Source organism: Trachinotus anak, unplaced genomic scaffold (assembly GCF_046630095.1).
Source record: "Trachinotus anak isolate AG129_WGS33_773 ecotype Australia unplaced genomic scaffold, CSIRO_AGI_Tana_v1 ptg000026l, whole genome shotgun sequence".
In the NCBI taxonomy this organism is placed as follows: Eukaryota; Metazoa; Chordata; class Actinopteri; order Carangiformes; family Carangidae; genus Trachinotus; species Trachinotus anak.
Genome location: NW_027273877.1, coordinates 10092539 through 10111787, shown reverse-complemented (window position 1 = coordinate 10111787; position 19249 = coordinate 10092539). Strand labels below are relative to the sequence as shown.

Sequence of the window (19249 nt, the reverse complement as noted above, 5' to 3'; positions counted from 1 at the left end):
AATGACTGGTAAACTGCAGCTCGTTGCCATAAAACTCTTCTGTGTGTCCTATTTGCTATGCACAGGGACAGCTGTGTGCTTGGCTTTGAACCTGGGGGACTATTGTGGCATCTTTAGGCGTCACAGCACATCAAACACTTTTCAAAGGCTGCGGGGAGTCAAAGCCGCAATCCTGCAAACCGCAAGCAGGACTATCATCGTCTGGCTCATTACACATTGGGCTGTTTATATGTCAGCGTGAATAGGGAAACTGTCATGGCAGCAGCAAATAGGTGATGGTGACACGCTTTCCCGTTTTCGCTCTATGTCATAGCAGGTGCATGAGAGCTTTGCGTTTGCTTTCAGTACCGCAATAGAGCAAGGGTGATACTGCCAAAGGTCCTTGTTGGTACACATCAGTGACAAGTCAGCTGAATTAAACGACTGCAACAAATTTCCCCCGAAGTGGATTCTCACCAGAAAGGTCAGGGGGTGTCCACGGATGAGCCAACGCTGCTTTTTCCCTCAGGCGAGATGGATGACGGCTGCAATGAATCAATGAAAAATGATCTGAATATCACCATCACCTGCTGAGCTCGTGAGCAGGCAAATATCCCAGCATTACCAACCCACATGGAGAAAATGACATTATTTTGTGCTTCTGCATAAATCAGGCAAATTAACAAGAAAGCATTCCCCGTCTGACTGACAGCTTTGATCCACGTTGTTGCTGTATCCTTGTTTGTGCAATTATGGTTCTCATTATCATTCCAGCTTTCAGTATTTTTGTGGGAACCTTCAATAGTAAATTAGATTAAATCTGTGTTATTTGAAGATAAATCACTAGCTAGGTATCAGTTCAAATTTATTACAGACAATGAAGATGCTACAGTTAGATCAGAGGCTTAATGATAATCCATCAGTAAACAGAGGGAGGGGATAATATCACAAAAATGCTAAGTAACAGATGTGTGATTCTGCCAGAAAAATACACTGAAACTACTAAAACTTGATGATAACTCCATAAAATAAAGTCAGGGCAAATGCAAACACAGTAAATGCATGTATGTGATGTGAACACACTGAATTTTAATGGCCACTCTTGTGTAACAAAAACCCATAGTGCCTTGAGCTGATTAAATATGAAAAATCATCTCGAGAATGTAATCAACCGCATCGTGAAAAATGCATGGAGTTCACATATTAGAGAGGACACCGTGTGCATCTGAGAACACACATTAGCCCGGTCCTGTTGCTTTATTTTATTCTCTGAAGGCAACAGTGTAAGACAGGCATTCCTGCAGTGATCTGAGCAGATAAAAGGATTTTCAGAACCACAGCTCCAGACAAGTGATTCATCATTTTCAGATCACAGCGTTCGTGTTGCAGAGCATGCATGGAGTCAAAACTCGGCGGCTAATGGAGTGCAACGTGCGGTATTCAAATCAATACACTACATATTTTTCACAGGCGTCGCTGGAAAGATGCATGTGCGTTGTTTGCCTGGAGTACAAAAATAACAAAAAGGCACACTGAAGGCCTGAGAATAAACACGCTTCGAGAAATGATTACACCAAACACCTCAAATGTTATTTTACCTCTATCCCCATGGCTTCTTGGGTGCTCGAGGGGAAGGATTGTTTTTTTGTTTTTTTTTTACCCCTGTGCCACCATGAGAGAAAAGTCAAACAACAAATAAACTACATCTGGTGCAATAAATAAAAGAGACAAACTGAGTGTGTGTGACTCAGATACACTCCCAATATTGTTTTTCATTTGTCAGTGCTTCTATCCCATGGGTTTGTGGTCATGGTAATAAAAACACATATCTACTTGGTATTGTTTTGTTTTTGCCATGTACCATGGACCATATGCAAAAAAAAAAAAAAAAAAAAATCATATTGCAATTGGAGCCAATCCAATCTGACAGCCTGGACAGGTTGCCAGTCGATCACAGGGCTGACATACAGAGACCAACAACCACTCATGCTAACATTCACACCAATGAATCTAACTGCAAGTCTTTGGATTGTGGCAGGAAGCCGGAGAACCTGGAGGAAACCTACGCAGGTACAAGGAGAACGTGCAAGGCCAGCAGGTTCGAACCCAGAACCCCCTTTTCGTTGTGAGGCAACAGTGCTAACCACCCCTGATGATGTCTTCCAACTGCTTGTGTTATTTGACCAACAGTTCAAACTCCAAACACATTCTAACTGCTGTCAGAAGAAGAAGAAGAAGAAGGAAAGCTGGAAGGCTGGAAATAGTAAATTTTTTACAAATATACACACAAACAACTGAAACAAGCAGCTCTACTTTTCTTTTAAACACTAGCTAGGTATAATACAAATTGAAAAATACAGATAATGGAATGTGGAATGGAAATGTGCTGAATAAAAATCTTCTCCTATTATCATTCAGGCAGCTTCACTTGTGTTATTTGACCTTTTGAGGCTTTCTCACAGCTGTTCCCAGGCAAGAGAAGGAATAAATGAGACAACACTCTGAGAACACAGTGCAAACCTTTCAGAAACACTCCAGTCCTGAATGTTCTGCGTCTTTAGGCATGAACGCTTTAAGTGCCCGTAGGGAGCCATATATGGAAAGAAAAGACTTCTGTACAATATATTTTAACCTCGCAGCTTACTGTGACAACTATACTGTGCTATGCAGAGGCTTTGGGTTAGAGCGCAAGCCTCCACTAAGGCGGGGCATCTCACTCATGCAATCTCAATACTGTCCAAATATCGCGATATATTGTATATATATCACGATATCTGGACACATAAGTATACTTAAGTATAATATTACATAAGTATAATATTGTATTTTATATTTCAGGTGATTTCTTAAATAATACATAATTAGAATACTGTATTTTATATGTCTGGTGATTTATTAAATAATTCATAGTTATAATATTGTATTTTATGTTTCAGGGTTTTTCTCATTTTACACAACTGTACTGTATTTTATATTGTATTTTATGTTCAATTTTATTCGATGTTATCAAATATTGGCCCAAGCCTAGATCTATGTATCAGATATGTGTGTATCAGATGTCACTGAATACATAGACAGGGGTGAAATGATCAGTGGAGTAATTGACTAGTTGAAAATGTATCACAAATGATTTTATACAGTACATAATCCATTTATCCATGATAATATATTTTTTAAAAAGCCAAAACTTTGCTGTTTCCAGCTTCTGACATATAAAGATTTATTGCGTTTGGGTACTTCTCACTATTTGGTGCTAAACCTTATTGACCAAGCAAATATAACTGGCAGATTAATTGATGCAATTGCAGACCTAGAGAAAATGGAACTCTCTTGGAGGTGGTAATAAAGAAAATTAGACCCATTATCTACTTTTTGGCCTGCTTTCCAAACGCTTTCGAACTTTTCAGGGAATAATTCATCCTGTTCGCAATCATCAGTATTGAGAGCTGAAGAAAAAATCCCTCATGTGAGTAGAGGCAGTGAATTCTTGATGCAGCCAGAACTAGATATTGACTACCCTTAAACTTCTATGAGTTCCTTCACCAAAGTCAAGCACTAAGTTGTGTTTCAAATCATTTCAAAAGCTTCACATCCTGAAATCTGGTGTGAAATATAAACTTGTTATTTCGAACTTTACAGCCTTGAGCAGCATAAAAGCGCCTATGGTACTCAACATTTAACACCGTGTGCATACGGCAACCTGCTGCAGCTTCATTCATCTACAAGAGTGGGGGTAGAAGAGATCAAGATGAATCTCTTACCTGTTTGAAAGGAAACATCTGTTCGGTCCAGAAGGTCAGCTCAGAAAGTTTATTATCTAGGTCTGACAGTCTCGTAAATGTATTTCTCCTCTCACAGCTGAGAGCGGAGACCGTTAACAAGACCAACAGGGATACGATGGGGATAAGACTGCTCCGCATTAAATCTCCCTGCCCTCAAACTCAATATGGTACACATCATTTTGAGAAGCAAATGTCAAATTTACATATAAGCCTCGGAGGATAAAGACGCTTAAACATGCATCAAGTGTATCAAATATACCTGAAATAATTAGTGCTGCATCTATTTAGCCTAAGATTAATGATGCTCTGTGTGGTGCTTGTGTACACATAATAGTGCATACTCTATAATTAGGCCTAGGAGTCAAACACACAGCTATTCAAATGGTTTAGTCGGGGTCCACTGAGGGATGTGTGCTCATTGAGAGCAGATGCTGATTGAAATCAACCGTGCATTCGGCGTGATATTAACATCACCTACAGGATTATGCCAAAAGCAGTACGAAATGTTATACACACAGCCTCCAAAAATAAAATTACATCTCTTTTCCTCTGTGGCGACTCACACTGTATTTAATTAATTTAGATGAAGACCTAAAAACAGCATGACTTTGACTCCTCACCCCCCCACCCTCCCTCCCTTGAACCCTGCTGCATATAAATATCACTACAGAACCATGTTGGCCTTCCATAAAGAGGATTAGAGTGGGTGGGTGGGGTGGGGGAGGTTGGAGGGGGGTCAGAAACAAACCAAAAAAATTATAATGCTTCTACTCAGACATTATTATCTGCTTTCAAAATGGAAAGCAACAGTGGAAGCACAATGCTACTGTCCAACATCTTCCAAAGTCTAAATGGAAAAAAAAAAAAAAAGCCTTTTTTTATTGGAGCATGAATTTTAAAACAGTTGGTTTTGAATGTGTTCCTTAAGCCACAGGGTTTCCAAATATGCTCATCATAATGGACTACATAAACTTTCAATTCACAACCTCAAAATTAGAGTGACAAGGTATCCATACGGTGGCAGAGATAAGGCAGAAGCATGCCCTAACAGAAACAAAAGCTTCTTTGTGTTACGTCTATATATTCAGAGCTCTTGGAGGCCAAACAGCCTGTAGTTACACCAGGAGACGACAGATTCCTCACCCTTCTACCCCCACCCCCTCTTTTTGACCACTTCGACAAAAATCAAATCATCTACTTGACTGGGGGGGGGGGCTGGGAGGCATCAACAGTCACGGTGGCCAGCTTGGCAAACCAGCAAAGTCCCATCATCAGAACCCAATTAAAAAAACCCAGAGCTAGGATAGCAGCCTCGGCGGCTCTGCACTCATCCCATGCCAAGTGTGGTGGCGGAGGGGGCTCGGCAGGCTTTGCAGCAGAGACTCGCGTGTGGAAACGGGAAGGCGGCAGCAGCCAACACGCAACCACATCTGGTAGACTATGAGATAACAGGATGCGGGGGAGTGGCGTGAAGCAAGCAAAGCCCTGCTCTCCCTCCCTCGAACCATCTCTGTGATACGACTACAATCATAAAAACGAGCTGCCATGGCCCTCGGTGCTGTGCACAAAGGGAATAAAATGCAGTTCAGCACTTGAAGCAAGACTCCCTCAACAAAGTCAGCTTAATGGAACAATGTGTCCACCGAGCTGTTGTATGCACCAGTGATGAGGACGTGACGTGTTTTTTTGTTTTTAGTAAAACAAGTATTCTGAATTATAACTGCTTATTATTTTTCATTTTTGTAAACAAAAAACAGCAAAAAGGATGACGGCACATTACCTTCTTGGCTATGCTATTACTGTAATCACTGTGGAACACATGTTTTTGTGTCAATTCCGGTGCACATGCCCAGATAATAACAAACAACTCGGGCTGCCGCGATAGGTCGCCATACGTCAACACTGAAAATGCGTCAACATCGATATTTTAAGTCGACGCATCGTTTCCCATGCATTTATTCATTCATAGCAGCCAGCCCCTATATAAACATTAACCACCATATATGGATTTTCCATTTTACCATTTATGGTCGCACCGTTTCCTTGTCCGCTGCTCTCTGGGTGGGGCAGTACTGCATACTCAGTGAAAACACACACACACACACACACACACATTGAGCTAAAAGCTGAGCAGAGAGGCTGCACTGGACACAACCAGGTGAAGTAAAGATAACTGGAATATTAACTGAGTTGGCGATGACTATTATTGAACTTTATGTTTCTTTAGGCCAATAAGAACTTCATCAACAAACTACCTGTTAACAAGCATCTAGAAAAGAGAGTCACACCGGGCTGGTTAAGCTAACAGCGAGTCGTTAGGAAAAGCTGAAACGATGATGTGGCAGATTTTTGTGGCTGAAACAAACCAGCCCAGTCAATTCTAATCCTATTCTGAATTTCTTCTTCTTTTTTTTTTTTTTTTTTAAATCTTTAGTAATGATAAAGAGCCAGTAATAGCATAAGCTGGATCAATAAGGGTATGGATAAAGATAAAATCCTAAGGCTACCCCTCTACAGCTGGTTAGTGGCTTCATTTTGACTTTGGCAGGACGAGCAAATTCCAGTTGAATTCCCTTCACTAGAGGCCGTGTGATGGATTACTTCATTTGTCAGTGTTGTATAATTATTAGAGGAGAGCTTTTTAATATTTTTTGTCCTTGTAGCAGTTAAATACTTGTCATCTGCTGATACCTTAGAATCTCCATTGAGTTAGTGTTTGAGCAAATGTTTAAACCAGAATCTGAGTTTTTTTCTACGTTGATTTGTGTCATTTCGATTTTCTAGAGGGAAATCAATCGTCAGATTAATCAACAAATCGGTAAAATAGTTGATGGATTCATTGATAGAATAAATGGCAGCCCTACAAACAACCAGGCTGTTCATTTATTTTTCTATTCATGTGCCATGTAGTTGAAAGGAGTGTTGGGTAAAAATCAGTGTGATCACAGTTTGTTGTTGTTGGATCATCTGTGCCTACGGTGTCATATGCAGAACTGCGGACACACGAGGCTAAGCCCCGGCCAACAAGATTATCAAATGATCCAATAAACTTTGGACGGCAGTCACAGACATGATCACAACGCGCTAAGCTCGACAGATGAAACACATAGCCGCCTGTGTAGCTTTCCAAACCCTTCTCCACAGGGACGCACAGAGAGCAGGACTGAAAGAGAGAGGGCAAGAGAGGGAGCCAGTGTGGAGGAACAGCACAGGCCAGAGCACATCAATGTGAAAACCAGTGAACGCCCTCAGAGAAAGAAGAGAATCAGAGAGAAACCCTGCACCCACAGCGGCACAGAACTCAAGACCTTATAAAAGATGACAGCATTTTAAGTTACAGCCTCCTTCTATCAGTAATTTCAAGTGCAGCCAGACAGTAATAAAATCTAAGGCCTTGTAAATTATGAGTTGTTACACAGAAACTATTAATTCTACATGAAAACTGGGCAGTGCTATCCTTCACTGGTTTGCTTCCTCGTGTTGCAATTAAATTGAGCTATTCAGGCATTAATTATTCAAAAAGGTCAAGTGAATAACAATAATGCAAAACTGTACTGATCCCCTGAGGGAAATGGTCTTTCTGTTTGTTGACCCCTGCCTCCGGGAGAGGTCAGTGACCCCCAAGGATGCTTCAACGGGGGAGCTAGAGGTTACACTACCACTGCCCCCTGCAAAAAATTGCATTTGTTTCATTTCAGCTCAGTGTGAGAGTGTCTATGGTGGCGTTTCTCTCCTCTGCTTACTGTTTCTCTGTGTGTGCGTCTGAGCTCATCCCCACAGCCGAGCAGAGGAGAGACAGGCTGACATCTCCTGATGTTGAGTGCAATAAAAGATTTCCAACAAGTGTCTCTCTCTAAAACCAAAGACGGACAGACGTCGGCGCCACACATCTGAAAGTCACGACAATATATCACAGTTTGGCAACACTGACCCCAAACCTTTCACTCCACGTCAATGACAGAGTTTGTTGTATGTAAAAATAATGTTATATCATTATTATATAATAATAAATGTGTTACATTGCACCAGTGATTGACCCTGTTCTGACACCCAGGTTGACAAAACACACAGTCAGCTTGGGCAATATCCAAAATTTAATAACTCTATACACTGCTATTATTGTGGTGGTCTGCTTTTAAAATAAAAAAAAATCATAATTACATTATTGTATTTTATGTTTCAGATATAAGCGATGCTGCCACTGAACTGCAGTCCAAAGTTTCATTCACCTCTGGCAGCCAGTACTGCAATATTCAATATATATATACATATATATATATAAATATCACTTTGCTAGTTTGCCAAACATCTCAAATAGCTCATGAATAACGTTACCAGCACTGACACTGGGACATTGACACGTGACAACATGACAGGGTTACAAGTTACAACAACACTAGCAAGATGTCGAAAACAGTCAATCTTCTGGAAGAACTCATTTGTCAAGATGACCCTAAACAGTCGAGTGTCAGATATACCAAAGGAAAAAGGATCTGGCAAATCACCTGAAGACTGTAAGAAACAGCTTCACTGTCACTGATGTTTGTGCTTTCTGCACAGTGTCTGAGCGTCAAAGACTGTTCATGTGGTAAAAAAAAATAGGCAACACCGCTGCACATCTGCAAGTGGACTGCTTGTTTTTGTAGTTCTAACAGAGTGATACGTCTTCTCTTTAGGGATCACATCACGTCAGTTTCTGGTGTGGCATTCTTACAGTTAAACTTTAACCCATGCCATATCAATAATCAATGGTAATAACATTATCAGCTTTACAACTTTTCAGTATTTAGATCAGGTAGCCTGTGGAAAATAAGAAGGGCCAAATTTAGATGGCTGCAGCTGTTAACAATAACAATGTGTCAGATATAAGTAATGAAATCTGATTATATATGAGATATTAAAGGACTCAGACTGGGGCCAAAAAAACTTGATCTAGAAATCCCTGAGAATAATACAGTTGCTTGTTGTTGAGGTGTTTACATCAGAGAGCGAAAAGTCATCTTCTAAGTAAACTTGTCTCATTTTCTGTTGAAAACTTTATCTAGTCAGCTCACGCTGATTAAGATATTAGATAACAATATCAATAAAAAGAGACATTATAATTATTGATAACAGCTGTGCAGTCCGCCACTTCCGACGATAATTAAAAATCTCAGTAAGGCAAGTCTGACAATGCATTTTGGGAGGGAGGACCTCTAATGAAAGTGTTGACAGCTGTGCACTGTAGCTGCTTAATCCAGCGTTAGCATCCGTTCCATAGACTGACGGGATGAGCTGCTGCACGGATCTGAATCCTAGAGGTCTCAATTTTAAGGTTACAAGCTTAAAAATAATTATATTTTGATGGTTTTAAGCCTGAAAACAAGGAAAAGTTAAAGGACAGACAGGTGTCTATCATTTATCTATCACAGCTGACAGAAACTGTCGTCAGGTCACAGAGACCGAAAAAAACACCACTGAGTATACTGAACAGTGACAGTTGCCGTCGTAGAGGTTCAGTTGCCACAGCTGGTTAAGACACTGTTTGTTATTAAAATTATGACTTGCAATTTGAAAACACTGAAGTCAGCGTTGAGGAATATATCACTGACAAGTTGTGTACACATTGGCTCACATGTTACAGGACCTCACCGCACAGAAGACGTTTCCCACTATGTATATTTATCACTGTGTCACTGTCACTCTGTCACCACAGCAGCCACCTGGTTACCTAGGAGATGACGAAGGCCTGGAAATGCAGTGGAAATGACAACGGCATTGGCGCAGCACTGCGTATTGTACAGTCACGGGTATCGAAGGGGAAAATTCATCCCTGAATATTTTAGGTGCTTGGTTTGTTGCAGAGAGGACGTGTTGTAATTCATCTTTCTTTACTTCCCATGATTTTTGACGCATCTAACAGTGGCAAAACGCGCCTGAGCTTGATGATGTCAATCACAGGTGGTCGTATGATTGCGGTCGTGCCCCTTGCTCAGCGGAGAGATCGGTATCTCGTCCTCTTCTATAATGGGTTCCTCTCTGTATGACACTTGATGCAAAAAGATTCTGGATGACTGGTGCTAAATACCACTAATGGACAGCAGAGCTGGTTTGCAAAAACATAAAATTAAACCAATGGTGGTGACAGAGGTTTAAAAAAAAAAAAAAAAAAGGCTAAATTCAACATAAACTAAAGGTCTTCATAAAGCAGCGGTTTGGAAACAAAACAACAGTGACATTTGACAAACCAAGTTGTGCACGTGAAAGAAATATGTTTCCTGAGGGCACTGAAATGCCATTGCATGCGGTAACAAACAGCAACCCGCCAACTGACAGATTTTTCTTTGAAACTGTGGTGACAGAAGAAAAGCAGTGACAAAGGCGTAAGTGCACTGGAATTGTGAACGAGTTAATAAGCTGGTTTTTAATGCACTTTTCTATTGCGGGCTTTATAAACGCCATTCATCACTGTCACATACAGTTTCTCTCATCTGGGAGCGCCGTGTTGTGATCATAAATCGAAGTCCAATCACTTCCAGGACAAAAATGTGATGTAATTAAGATGATCTGGTCTCGCCTGAGGGCTTCTCGCAGATTCATTTCAGCCCAAAAAAAAAAAAAAAAAAGGCTTCAGTTTCCTCTTCTGTGCGAATGGCATCAAGTTATTTACTGTAGAACATTTCAAAAGATCAATTCCATGTGTTAGATCTGGCCGATAACAGGCAGGATGCCTCCACATATAAAACCCCCACACACGGGTTAAATGAGTTAAAACGAGGCCTATTAGACGCACACCCAGGGGTTTGCTTCCTCTCACAGGATGTCAATAAGATGTAGTTTACAACACAGCAGATGTAAACAGCCTATTTATATGTATAAAGGCTGTGATAAGACTCAGATGTGTTTAATAGTGATTTACTGCTTAGAAGCATTTCAGGGAGAGAGTGAAAACCATTGATTTCTAGGGCAAGTTACAGGCATCATGAGGAGGAAATTCTTAGAGTCTCCTTTCAGTGTTGCAGCAGTAACTTATTGATCCACAACCATTATCATACACATTTTTTGAAGGACTAAAGAGCTGCGGTATGATGAGGAATTAGAGGTGGGCACTCTGGCCAAAGGATCATAATGCAATCTTTTTGTGTAGATTTGCAATCCACGATCTGAATCCCGATCTGCATCCTGTTTACACACCGATTTTATTGTGAAAGTCCTGACCAAAAGTTGTGATTCATATCTTCCTTGGTTCCTATGGAGTACTCATTGGGACAGCGCTGTAACTTATTTATGAGTTGCTATAGGTGTAGGTGTTTTGATTTGAGAGTTCAGACGCTGCTAACCAGCTAGCCTCAACTTTTAAAATGAAATATCTAAATACACCTTTTCATGACACAATCTGTATGATTCATTTGAAAAGTAAATTATACTCCCATAGCAAGATCGCCCACGACATAAAATCATCAGATTGCCCACCCCTATGAGAAATTATGAACTTGTTAGTGATCTAAACAGCCTTAACTCTGGAAAATGTTTCTGAATCGGAACATTTTTTTTTTTGGCACTTTAGTGACAGAAAATTGCTTCAGCTTAATCCAACAGAGGCCTGACGGTCATGTTGCCATCTGCCAAGAGCAAAATTGAAATTTTTAAAAGGAAGTCAAGCAAGCCGAGATCAATTAAAACCTTTGCGTTTGTTTAGAAAGACAGAGTCAGCTCCTCTATCACCAGAGTAGATCTCCAAACCCATGTTCATCCCTCGCCACTGAGATCCGTCCATGTGTGCCAGGTACCCATCATATGTCATCGCCTAATTGAGATTAAACCCCTGTATTTCATGTCACAGGAGGTGAACGGGGAGACTGTGGGACATTTTCTGAAATTAAATGGAACATTTCCACCCCCCCCCCTCACTTGCACAATATCAGTACCTGGTCGCGCGCCAGTACTCAGGCTTAAATGAGAGAATTTGGCAGGGCTGCTGGTATTAACGACATAGGCGGCGTTGTAAGGTTGAAAGCCACGGTGCTCACAAAAGAGGTGGACTTGGCTTCTCCGGGATTACTCCACGGCAGGGGAAAAAAAAAAACGGTGTAAAGGAGTATTGGACGTAACCACTTCAAGGAGTGCTGTAATTCCAAAAAGGGGATCAGTCCTGTGGGAGGGAGATGCGTTTGAGATCCGTGGCATTCGTGTTTCAAAGCAGCTGTCAAAATAAATTGCTAGAAATGGATTTCTGGAGGCTTAGCCATACTGCTCACAGCAAGCAGAGACACTGGCTGTGAATTGTTGTTATGACCCCTTGACTACAAGGTAAAATCCCATTGAGCAGCTTGCCACAGAGGGTTATACCCCCCACCCCCCCACCCCTCCTTCCGCTCTCCATTTCCACTGTCCCTTTCACTTCCCTGGAAGAGTGCAGCAGTGTCTGACAGAGTGATAAAACACAGCGTGGTGACACTCATCCCTTCATGCAATGAAACAGAGGGCTGATGGATTTCACGAGTTCATGTTAAGTGACATGGATTAGCAGCCGGATAAATCATTGTGCTCCCTATTAGTCTGCAAAGTGCACAGCATCAGGAAATGCACAATGCTCTCATCTACTCATCTGGATTTATTTTGGCTCTCCTTTTCTCTCACACACACACACATTTAAATGGCAGTAAGAGAGGCACCACTGAGCCCACTTCCTATCAAGACCGTGGCATGCACAGATGAAGCCTATCAGTGGCTGTCCTAACGAGCAGCGGCTCCGCGCACCTCCACCCCGCCGAGACGCATGCAGCATCCGAGGAAGACAAACTAAAACGCGGTCAAAGTAAAGCTTCGGCATCAAGTTAAAACCCCGCCGTCCCCCTCCGCTCGGCGCAGGCGAACCCACTCAGGAACAACAACAGCCTCCTTCGGCCAAGAGCGGAGTCCTAAAATCAACTGACAGCGAGCGTCAAACTGCGCCTTCATAAGCAAAACAGCGGATGATGGACGCAGAGAGCCGTTAACTCCATCTCACTTTCCAGACAAACAGCGTCCGTCCAGAGGCGGGAAAACTGAAGCGAGCAATATGTGGACACAAAAACGCCACATTATCAGGGTTTGCGACCACCTACCGCTGTAGTTCTCCGGGTCCCGTCGTCACAACTTGTCCTGGACGCTGAGCTCCGTCCGCTCCACACCGCGCGGGATCCTCCTCTGCTTTGCGGGGAAGGGGAGGCGGCGGCCTCGCGGGGAAGGGAGGAGAGGAGCCGTCCAATCAGCGGCGGCCTGGCCGGGAGGGGATCGCAGCCAATCGGGGGCCCGGCCGGACGCGAAGAGGCTGACGCCGCTTCGTTGAACGGGGATTGACTTTCAAGCGACGGAGCGAGCGCTTGTCAAGGCTGAGCGATCTGATGGCATCTGGGCAAAGATAAACCCGCGTCCCAGTTAACTGCAGGGGAGGATCCAGGGGGAGTATCAGCAGGATGATTGACCGCTTCTGCCAAGGACAAGCTCATCTGACTGAAACGACACTATTAATGCAACATGTCCATATGCTACTGGTCGATGGAACAATAAGTTGAGTTGATCGGACAGTCAACAACAAATTTAAGTGTTTAGATAATGTAAACCCATGCGTGTCTTTAAAATAATAATCACATGCCCATGTACATGCAAAGTGTTAATGCTGACTGGAAATGTCCCTGCTGTCCATGAAGAGGAATGAGGAAATCTCTTCCTATTGCGACACCAGTGGAAGTGATGGATACAATCCACATCCCACTCTTTTTGTAGAGATGTGTCTCAAAGTTCAGCCAAAGTTTGAGGCTGAGTGAGACAGATGGAGCCTGAGGGGTTAGAGGCTGAAACATGAATAGCAGAGGAGCAAATTTCACTCTGTAGTGTGGTTAAAAAAAAAAAAAAAAATGGTTACAACACCAACATTAATTTCGATTAACCAAGACTATCTCTGCTTTCAAAGGGTACCATCAATGCAACGCAGTCCTCCTGTCTTCATTTGCAGCTTGATTTTGCTTTGCAGCAAGGGAGCGCCCACACACACAGAGAGAGCACGCTGCATTTAAAGTAATCCCCAGTCAACCCTCCTAAACTTTAAACACCCAACCTGCTTTCCAGTGTTTTTAGTTGTATTCATTTTTACAAAGCTGTCAAGCAGCTGTGATGCAATTCCCTTATTTTGCTGTGCGAAAACTCGATTTGCTGCTGAGGCTGCACATTAGCTTCAGGTCAAATTTGGTGCATATTTTTTTTTTTTTTTACATGGAGAGGCGGTGGATTTTAGGAAGGGGTCTCTGAGCAGCTAGCACAGGTGGAACAGTCACAACAAATTGCCTACAACACGTGAATATTGTTGAAAATAATAACTGGCAAATTTGTTTGTAATGAAAATGATTGCAAATTGCAGCCTTAATCACTCCTCCTCTCTATGGGCCTGCATGCTGTGAAAAGATCCCTTCCTATATACAGTGAGAGTGACAATCTTTTTAGAAGTAAATTCCCTCTTAGTGCTTCCTTGCACAGTGTTTACCTGCTCAGCTAAAATGTAAGGAAAGGGATAAAACATTTTTTGGTAATTTTATGCCTTTATTAGAGAGATATTAGAGATGTGAGAGGAAATGAGAGGAAAGAGCGATAGGAAATGATACTGGGCAAAGGTTCGTGGATGGATTGATCCGAGGGATGTTCCTGTTCATGATTTCATGATAAACTGTATTATAACCCCATTGTATCAGACTTTACTATTTTCACATTCAAAGCATGAGCAGGATGGTTGTTCAAAGTTTAGGATGGTTGAGTGAGAATTACTTAAATGCAGCTGTGTGGGTGCTCCCCTGTGGTAAAGCAGAAATAAAACTGCTAATGAAGACAGCAGCACTGGGTTTTGTGTTTTGGGTGCCCTATGAAAATGATAAACCCCATAATGACAGTAATGGAAATAGTTGGCAGTGTTGTTATCATCAGCAAACTCCCAGGCCACCAGGGCACTGGATTTGTCTAATTCGAAGTGCTGAAGCCTGAAACAAGCTTTGGCTGAACTTAAAAGAGTACTTCTCTTGGCGGAGTTCCCCATTTACACTTTTCACAGAGTGGGGACTGTTATTGAGTCCCCCGTCACTTCCACTGGAATCATGTTAGAAAGGGATCTCTTTTGAGCCATTATGGACAGGAGGAACATCTGCAGTGGCTAGACTTAGGCAATATCCAAAATGTAATAGCTCAATAAAGTCCATCTCAAATATCACGATATGGTATCATTTTTCAGGTTTTTTAAAAATATAACATAATTATTGTATTATTGTATCTTATATTTCAGCTATTTTTCATAATATATAATTCTATTATCGTGTTTTATGTTTTGGGTGTTTTTTTTAATAATCTAAAATTATATTTTTGTATTTTATGTTTTGGGTGTTTTTTATAATAAATAATTATATCATAGTATTTTATGATTCCGATTTTTTTTTAAATTATGTAATTACATTATTGTGTTTTATATTTCAGGTATGAGCGATGCTGCAGCTAAACAGCAGTTTTATTTGTCACATGCCAGGGTACAATGTACAGTAAGCAAAGCAGTGAAATGGTGAGGTTGGACTTGGCAGGAGGGCAGAATGAGCGAAACCGCAAAGAAGGAAAAAAATATTCAATATGATAGATACGAAAAGCATTGCATATGGTGGGAAATATCGCAACCCTGACAGCGGCCAATCACTCCTTTAATGTGCAGTACTTAATGTGTGTGTGATCACTGATTTAAGAAACACATGGAAAAAAAAAGTGAACCTGCTCTTTGCACTTTGGGGACCTACCAGGCAACTATCCATGATGCAATGGACTTCCAAACCCCATAGCTATCTGTATTTTCAGTGCAAAATATAGCACTGACTGTTTGGGGTATTTTGTAACAGCAGTGGCAGTTTGTATGGGTTCATAACGGCTTGGCAGGGGAATAAACAATTAAAAATGTACCAAATTGCATCTGCTTTTGATTGTCATTGAAAATGCTACAGGAAAAAAAAAAAATAGCCCAATTAAAAAGATGCCAAACAGCATTTCAGGGGAGGATGCTGAATTATTGAACCAGCAACAGTGTTTCCACAGCTTAAGGGAACTGTTACCGCAACGAATCATGACCCACAGTGAATTTGTAATGCCATCACTTTTCTGACACTAAAGTACAGTTTTTTGTTTTTTTTTTTGTTTTTTTTTTGCTGGTGTAATTAACATTGCGGTATATTCTTTTTTCAGGCAATTACCCTGTGTGTTCATGCTGCAACTGAGGTGGGTAGAAAATCTGTCAGAGGTGACAAAAGCCACCTAATGGAAAAATCTGTAACTCCTACAACAGGCCTGCTCAATCAGTGAAAATCAATACGCCTTTCGCCAAAGAGATCTCAGCTGGACTGTGTTATCTAGGTAGGCTATACATCAAACTAGCCAGCCACACAGAGGGGATACAGCTAAGTACTGCGACTGCTCCTGCTGGTCCGCGCGCTCGCTGATCAAAAAGTCATACTGCGCCTTTTTGAGTTCATGAAGCTTTATTTCAACCAGACATGATAGAAATGGAAAAAAAAAAGGGAGAAACCTCTTTATTCATAAAGAAAAGAAAAGCTGACAGCCATTCATTCAAAGACGAAATACAGTTTGTAGTTAACGCAACTGTTGCAAATTTTGAAAATAAAGCCCTGTTTAGATCTTTCAGCAAAAATATAGATATGCATACTAAGTAAAATACAAGAACAAATATCCACTTTTCCATTTCTCTGCACACCAGGTGCACATCAGCATCAAACAAAGCCAGGTGATGAATAAAAGAGCAGGAGTATGATTTTAAAACTCAGTACAAAAACGCTAAATTAAATCAGAGCGGTCCATCTCTCCATGGACATTGATGCGAAATTACATGTGGTCTACACTCTGCCTGATTATAAGCTGAGCGGACTGGATTCAGGAGTTGTCACTGTCGTCGTCACCATAGTATCTATTCCTCTTGATCTGCTCCTCCACTGTCAGGTCCTCATTGTCGTCCGTCCACAAAGAAGTGCCGTCCCTTCCTGTGCTGTAGTTTGTGACAAAGCTGCCACTGCTCTCATCCTTCCCCCTCGCATCTGCTGCCTCGTCTCTGCTTTCTCTCGTCTCCATCCCGAAATCCAAAAGGTCATCCAGCGTTGACACCAGAGGCGTCTCCCCGGGAGATTGACTGAAGATGTCAGATTTGAAATCAGATAGCAGACTGGAAGTGCTGGTACTCAGGCCGGCGAAAATGTCCTCAAGGAAGCTTGATGTGCTAATTTTTGGCTCGGCGTCCTGGTTTTTGAAAGCAAACGTTCCCTCGGCTTTCTCTGTGAAGAAATTTGTGTCTGAATAGCAGTCTGTGGCTTCAGTGCTTTTGGCACCCACTGGCACGAAGGCATCATCGCTCTGTGCCAATTGCAGCACGTCACTTGGCATCCATTTTGATTCTTCACAGCGATCGGCTTGAAAGAAATCTGTTCCTCCGGTCGTATCTGTCAAAAACAGTGACTGATTTTTCTCTTCCTCATCCTCATTAAGCCCTTGAAACAGGATTTCATGGTCAAGCTGTGTCTGGCCTTTGTTATTATTGTTGTTGGAGTTTGCATTTGGTGCCTGCTCTGCCGTCGCCTCCTCATCTATCAATATGACCTTTGCCGCCTCCCCATTGTTCATGCCATCATTAATTCCTTTATCTATCTCCTCCTGGCTTTCCTTCTCACCTGCTCCACTGTCTGTCTGCCTGTCATGTCCATTTACTTTCACATCCTCCACTCTTTCTATACCTTTTCCCTCATTTCTGTCCAGCACTTTCAGGCTTTCCACAGCTCCACCATCATTCTCCTCACTTTGTTCTTTCTTTTCCACTCCAGGGTGCACTTCAGAGTCCATTTCAGAACCCACTTGCGCCCCAGCCTCAGAGCCACTGTTTGACTCTTTGGTTTCTAGAGTGTGAATAACACTCACTGGTTCCTCAGCAACTGCTACGGGGGAGGCTGGAGTCTCCAACTCTGCTGGAGTTTCTTCAGACTTTCTCACATTCTCTGTTAAACAGGCACTCTCCTGCACCTTGTCATTTTCCTGGGGTCCATTTTGTACTTTAGCTGCAGGAATATCAGTCTCTTTAAAGAAAGGCTTCATAGGCTGATTTAGGTGGTCATTTTCCTGAGCTGAGCCCTCCTTAGGGGGCCATGATGGCTTAACCAACTTCAGCTCGTCCTCAATAGTGAAGGCTTTCTTTGGAGAATCTGTTTGTGGAGGCCACACTACAGAAATCTTAGTTGTGGGCTTTTTGTCTTCATCCACTGATTTACTCATGTCATAATCCTGAGTAACTAATGTGCTCTGAACAGTGGAACCTCTGGAATCTATGACTTTCTTTTCAGGTGATTGTGATTTTGTCTTTTCATCTGAATTCTGCTGGTTCTTATTAGTCCATTGTTCTTTGTGTGGTTTCTGTCCAAATCCCTCATCATAATTTCCTTTGGACTTGAACAGTTGCTTGTAGTGTGGTTTGCAGTACATTCGTCCATGGAGAGAGGCGTAGTTGCCAAGACTAGAAAAAAAAAAAAAAAGGAAAACAAATAGGTTACTATAGTGCAAAATGAAACAACATGAACGCTTTGTGCTCTGTGAAATATGTTCACCTTAGTTTGCCTCTGCAGTGTTCACAGCGAAAGCAGCTTTTATGGAAGTTTTGTGTGTCTGCGATCAGCGATTCCATGGGGTATACCCTCTTCCGACACACCCTGCACAGTTCGGACTCTGGAATTCGTATTTTCTGCAAAAAGAAGGAAAACAGTTTATTTCACAACTGTGTTATCCCTTTAATTTGTCAGGAGGTAATCTGGTGCAAATAATAGGGAAAACAGAGATGTTGAATTGGTAAATTCCCACTGAATTAATTCCAGTTAATTGCAAATAATTTTCCCAAAGTTGTGAATCTACAAAGCTACACTATGTAACGTCTGTGGCCACAATTGGCAATTAGAGGATAAAGCAGCAGTGATTTTCACAACATTTTCTTGGGTTAGAGGCTTTAAATACATCTTCATGCTTATCTGTGTCATGTCTAACTGTAGTGTTAGAGTAGCACAAGTATAAAAGAAATCAAAGCAAACTCACTGATGTCAGTTGCACAGTGCCTATCTAAAGTTTAGCGAACCTTAGCCACCACATGCCAGTGGTCATACTAGACCAAGAGAGACTGTAGCAGCAATACACTGGACCAGGATTGCTTATAACTTTACAACTTTTCATTTGTAAAAGGGCGGTTGTGTTATTTATTCTTTCAAAATGCACAAGGTCTCACTATAAGTCAGTATGCAGCAAGAACTGTACAATTTTCTATGTAGTTTTCATTTGCAAATTGATGTAAACCATTTAAAGTGATAATATAATATAATATAATATAATGAACTAATATCAACTTTGTTAAAGTTACAATTCCTATTTAACCTATAATTACTATTGGGTATATATATATATATATGGGTCTC

At 41.6% G+C, this 19249-nt stretch overlaps 2 protein-coding genes across 13 annotated transcripts in view; both read right to left on the bottom strand.

Annotated features, from left to right (window-relative positions):
• LOC139609892 (beta-1,3-galactosyltransferase 1-like) overlaps nucleotides 1-13359 on the bottom strand; it is a 116912-nt gene extending 103553 nt beyond the window's left edge. For 7 of the 10 annotated variants that reach the window (XM_071464929.1, XM_071464928.1, XM_071464933.1 and 4 more), the window contains exon 1: nucleotides 12848-13359. The gene's annotated coding sequence lies outside the window, so the exon portion shown is untranslated. Of the gene's footprint in view, nucleotides 1-456; nucleotides 525-12847 lie in introns of all 10 variants that reach the window. The other 3 variants (XM_071464934.1, XM_071464930.1, XM_071464931.1) reach the window with 1 other exon arrangement.
• A 4807-nt stretch (nucleotides 13360-18166) lies between these two features.
• xirp2a (xin actin binding repeat containing 2a) overlaps nucleotides 18167-19249 on the bottom strand; it is a 52670-nt gene continuing 51587 nt past the window's right edge. For all 3 annotated transcript variants that reach the window (XM_071464924.1, XM_071464925.1, XM_071464926.1), the window contains 2 exons: nucleotides 18398-18531; nucleotides 18167-18306 (listed from right to left, as the gene is read on the bottom strand). In XM_071464924.1, the coding sequence (XP_071321025.1) occupies nucleotides 18437-18531 (95 nt within the window). In that variant the 3' untranslated portion in view covers nucleotides 18167-18306; nucleotides 18398-18436. The remainder of the gene's footprint in view (nucleotides 18307-18397; nucleotides 18532-19249) is intronic.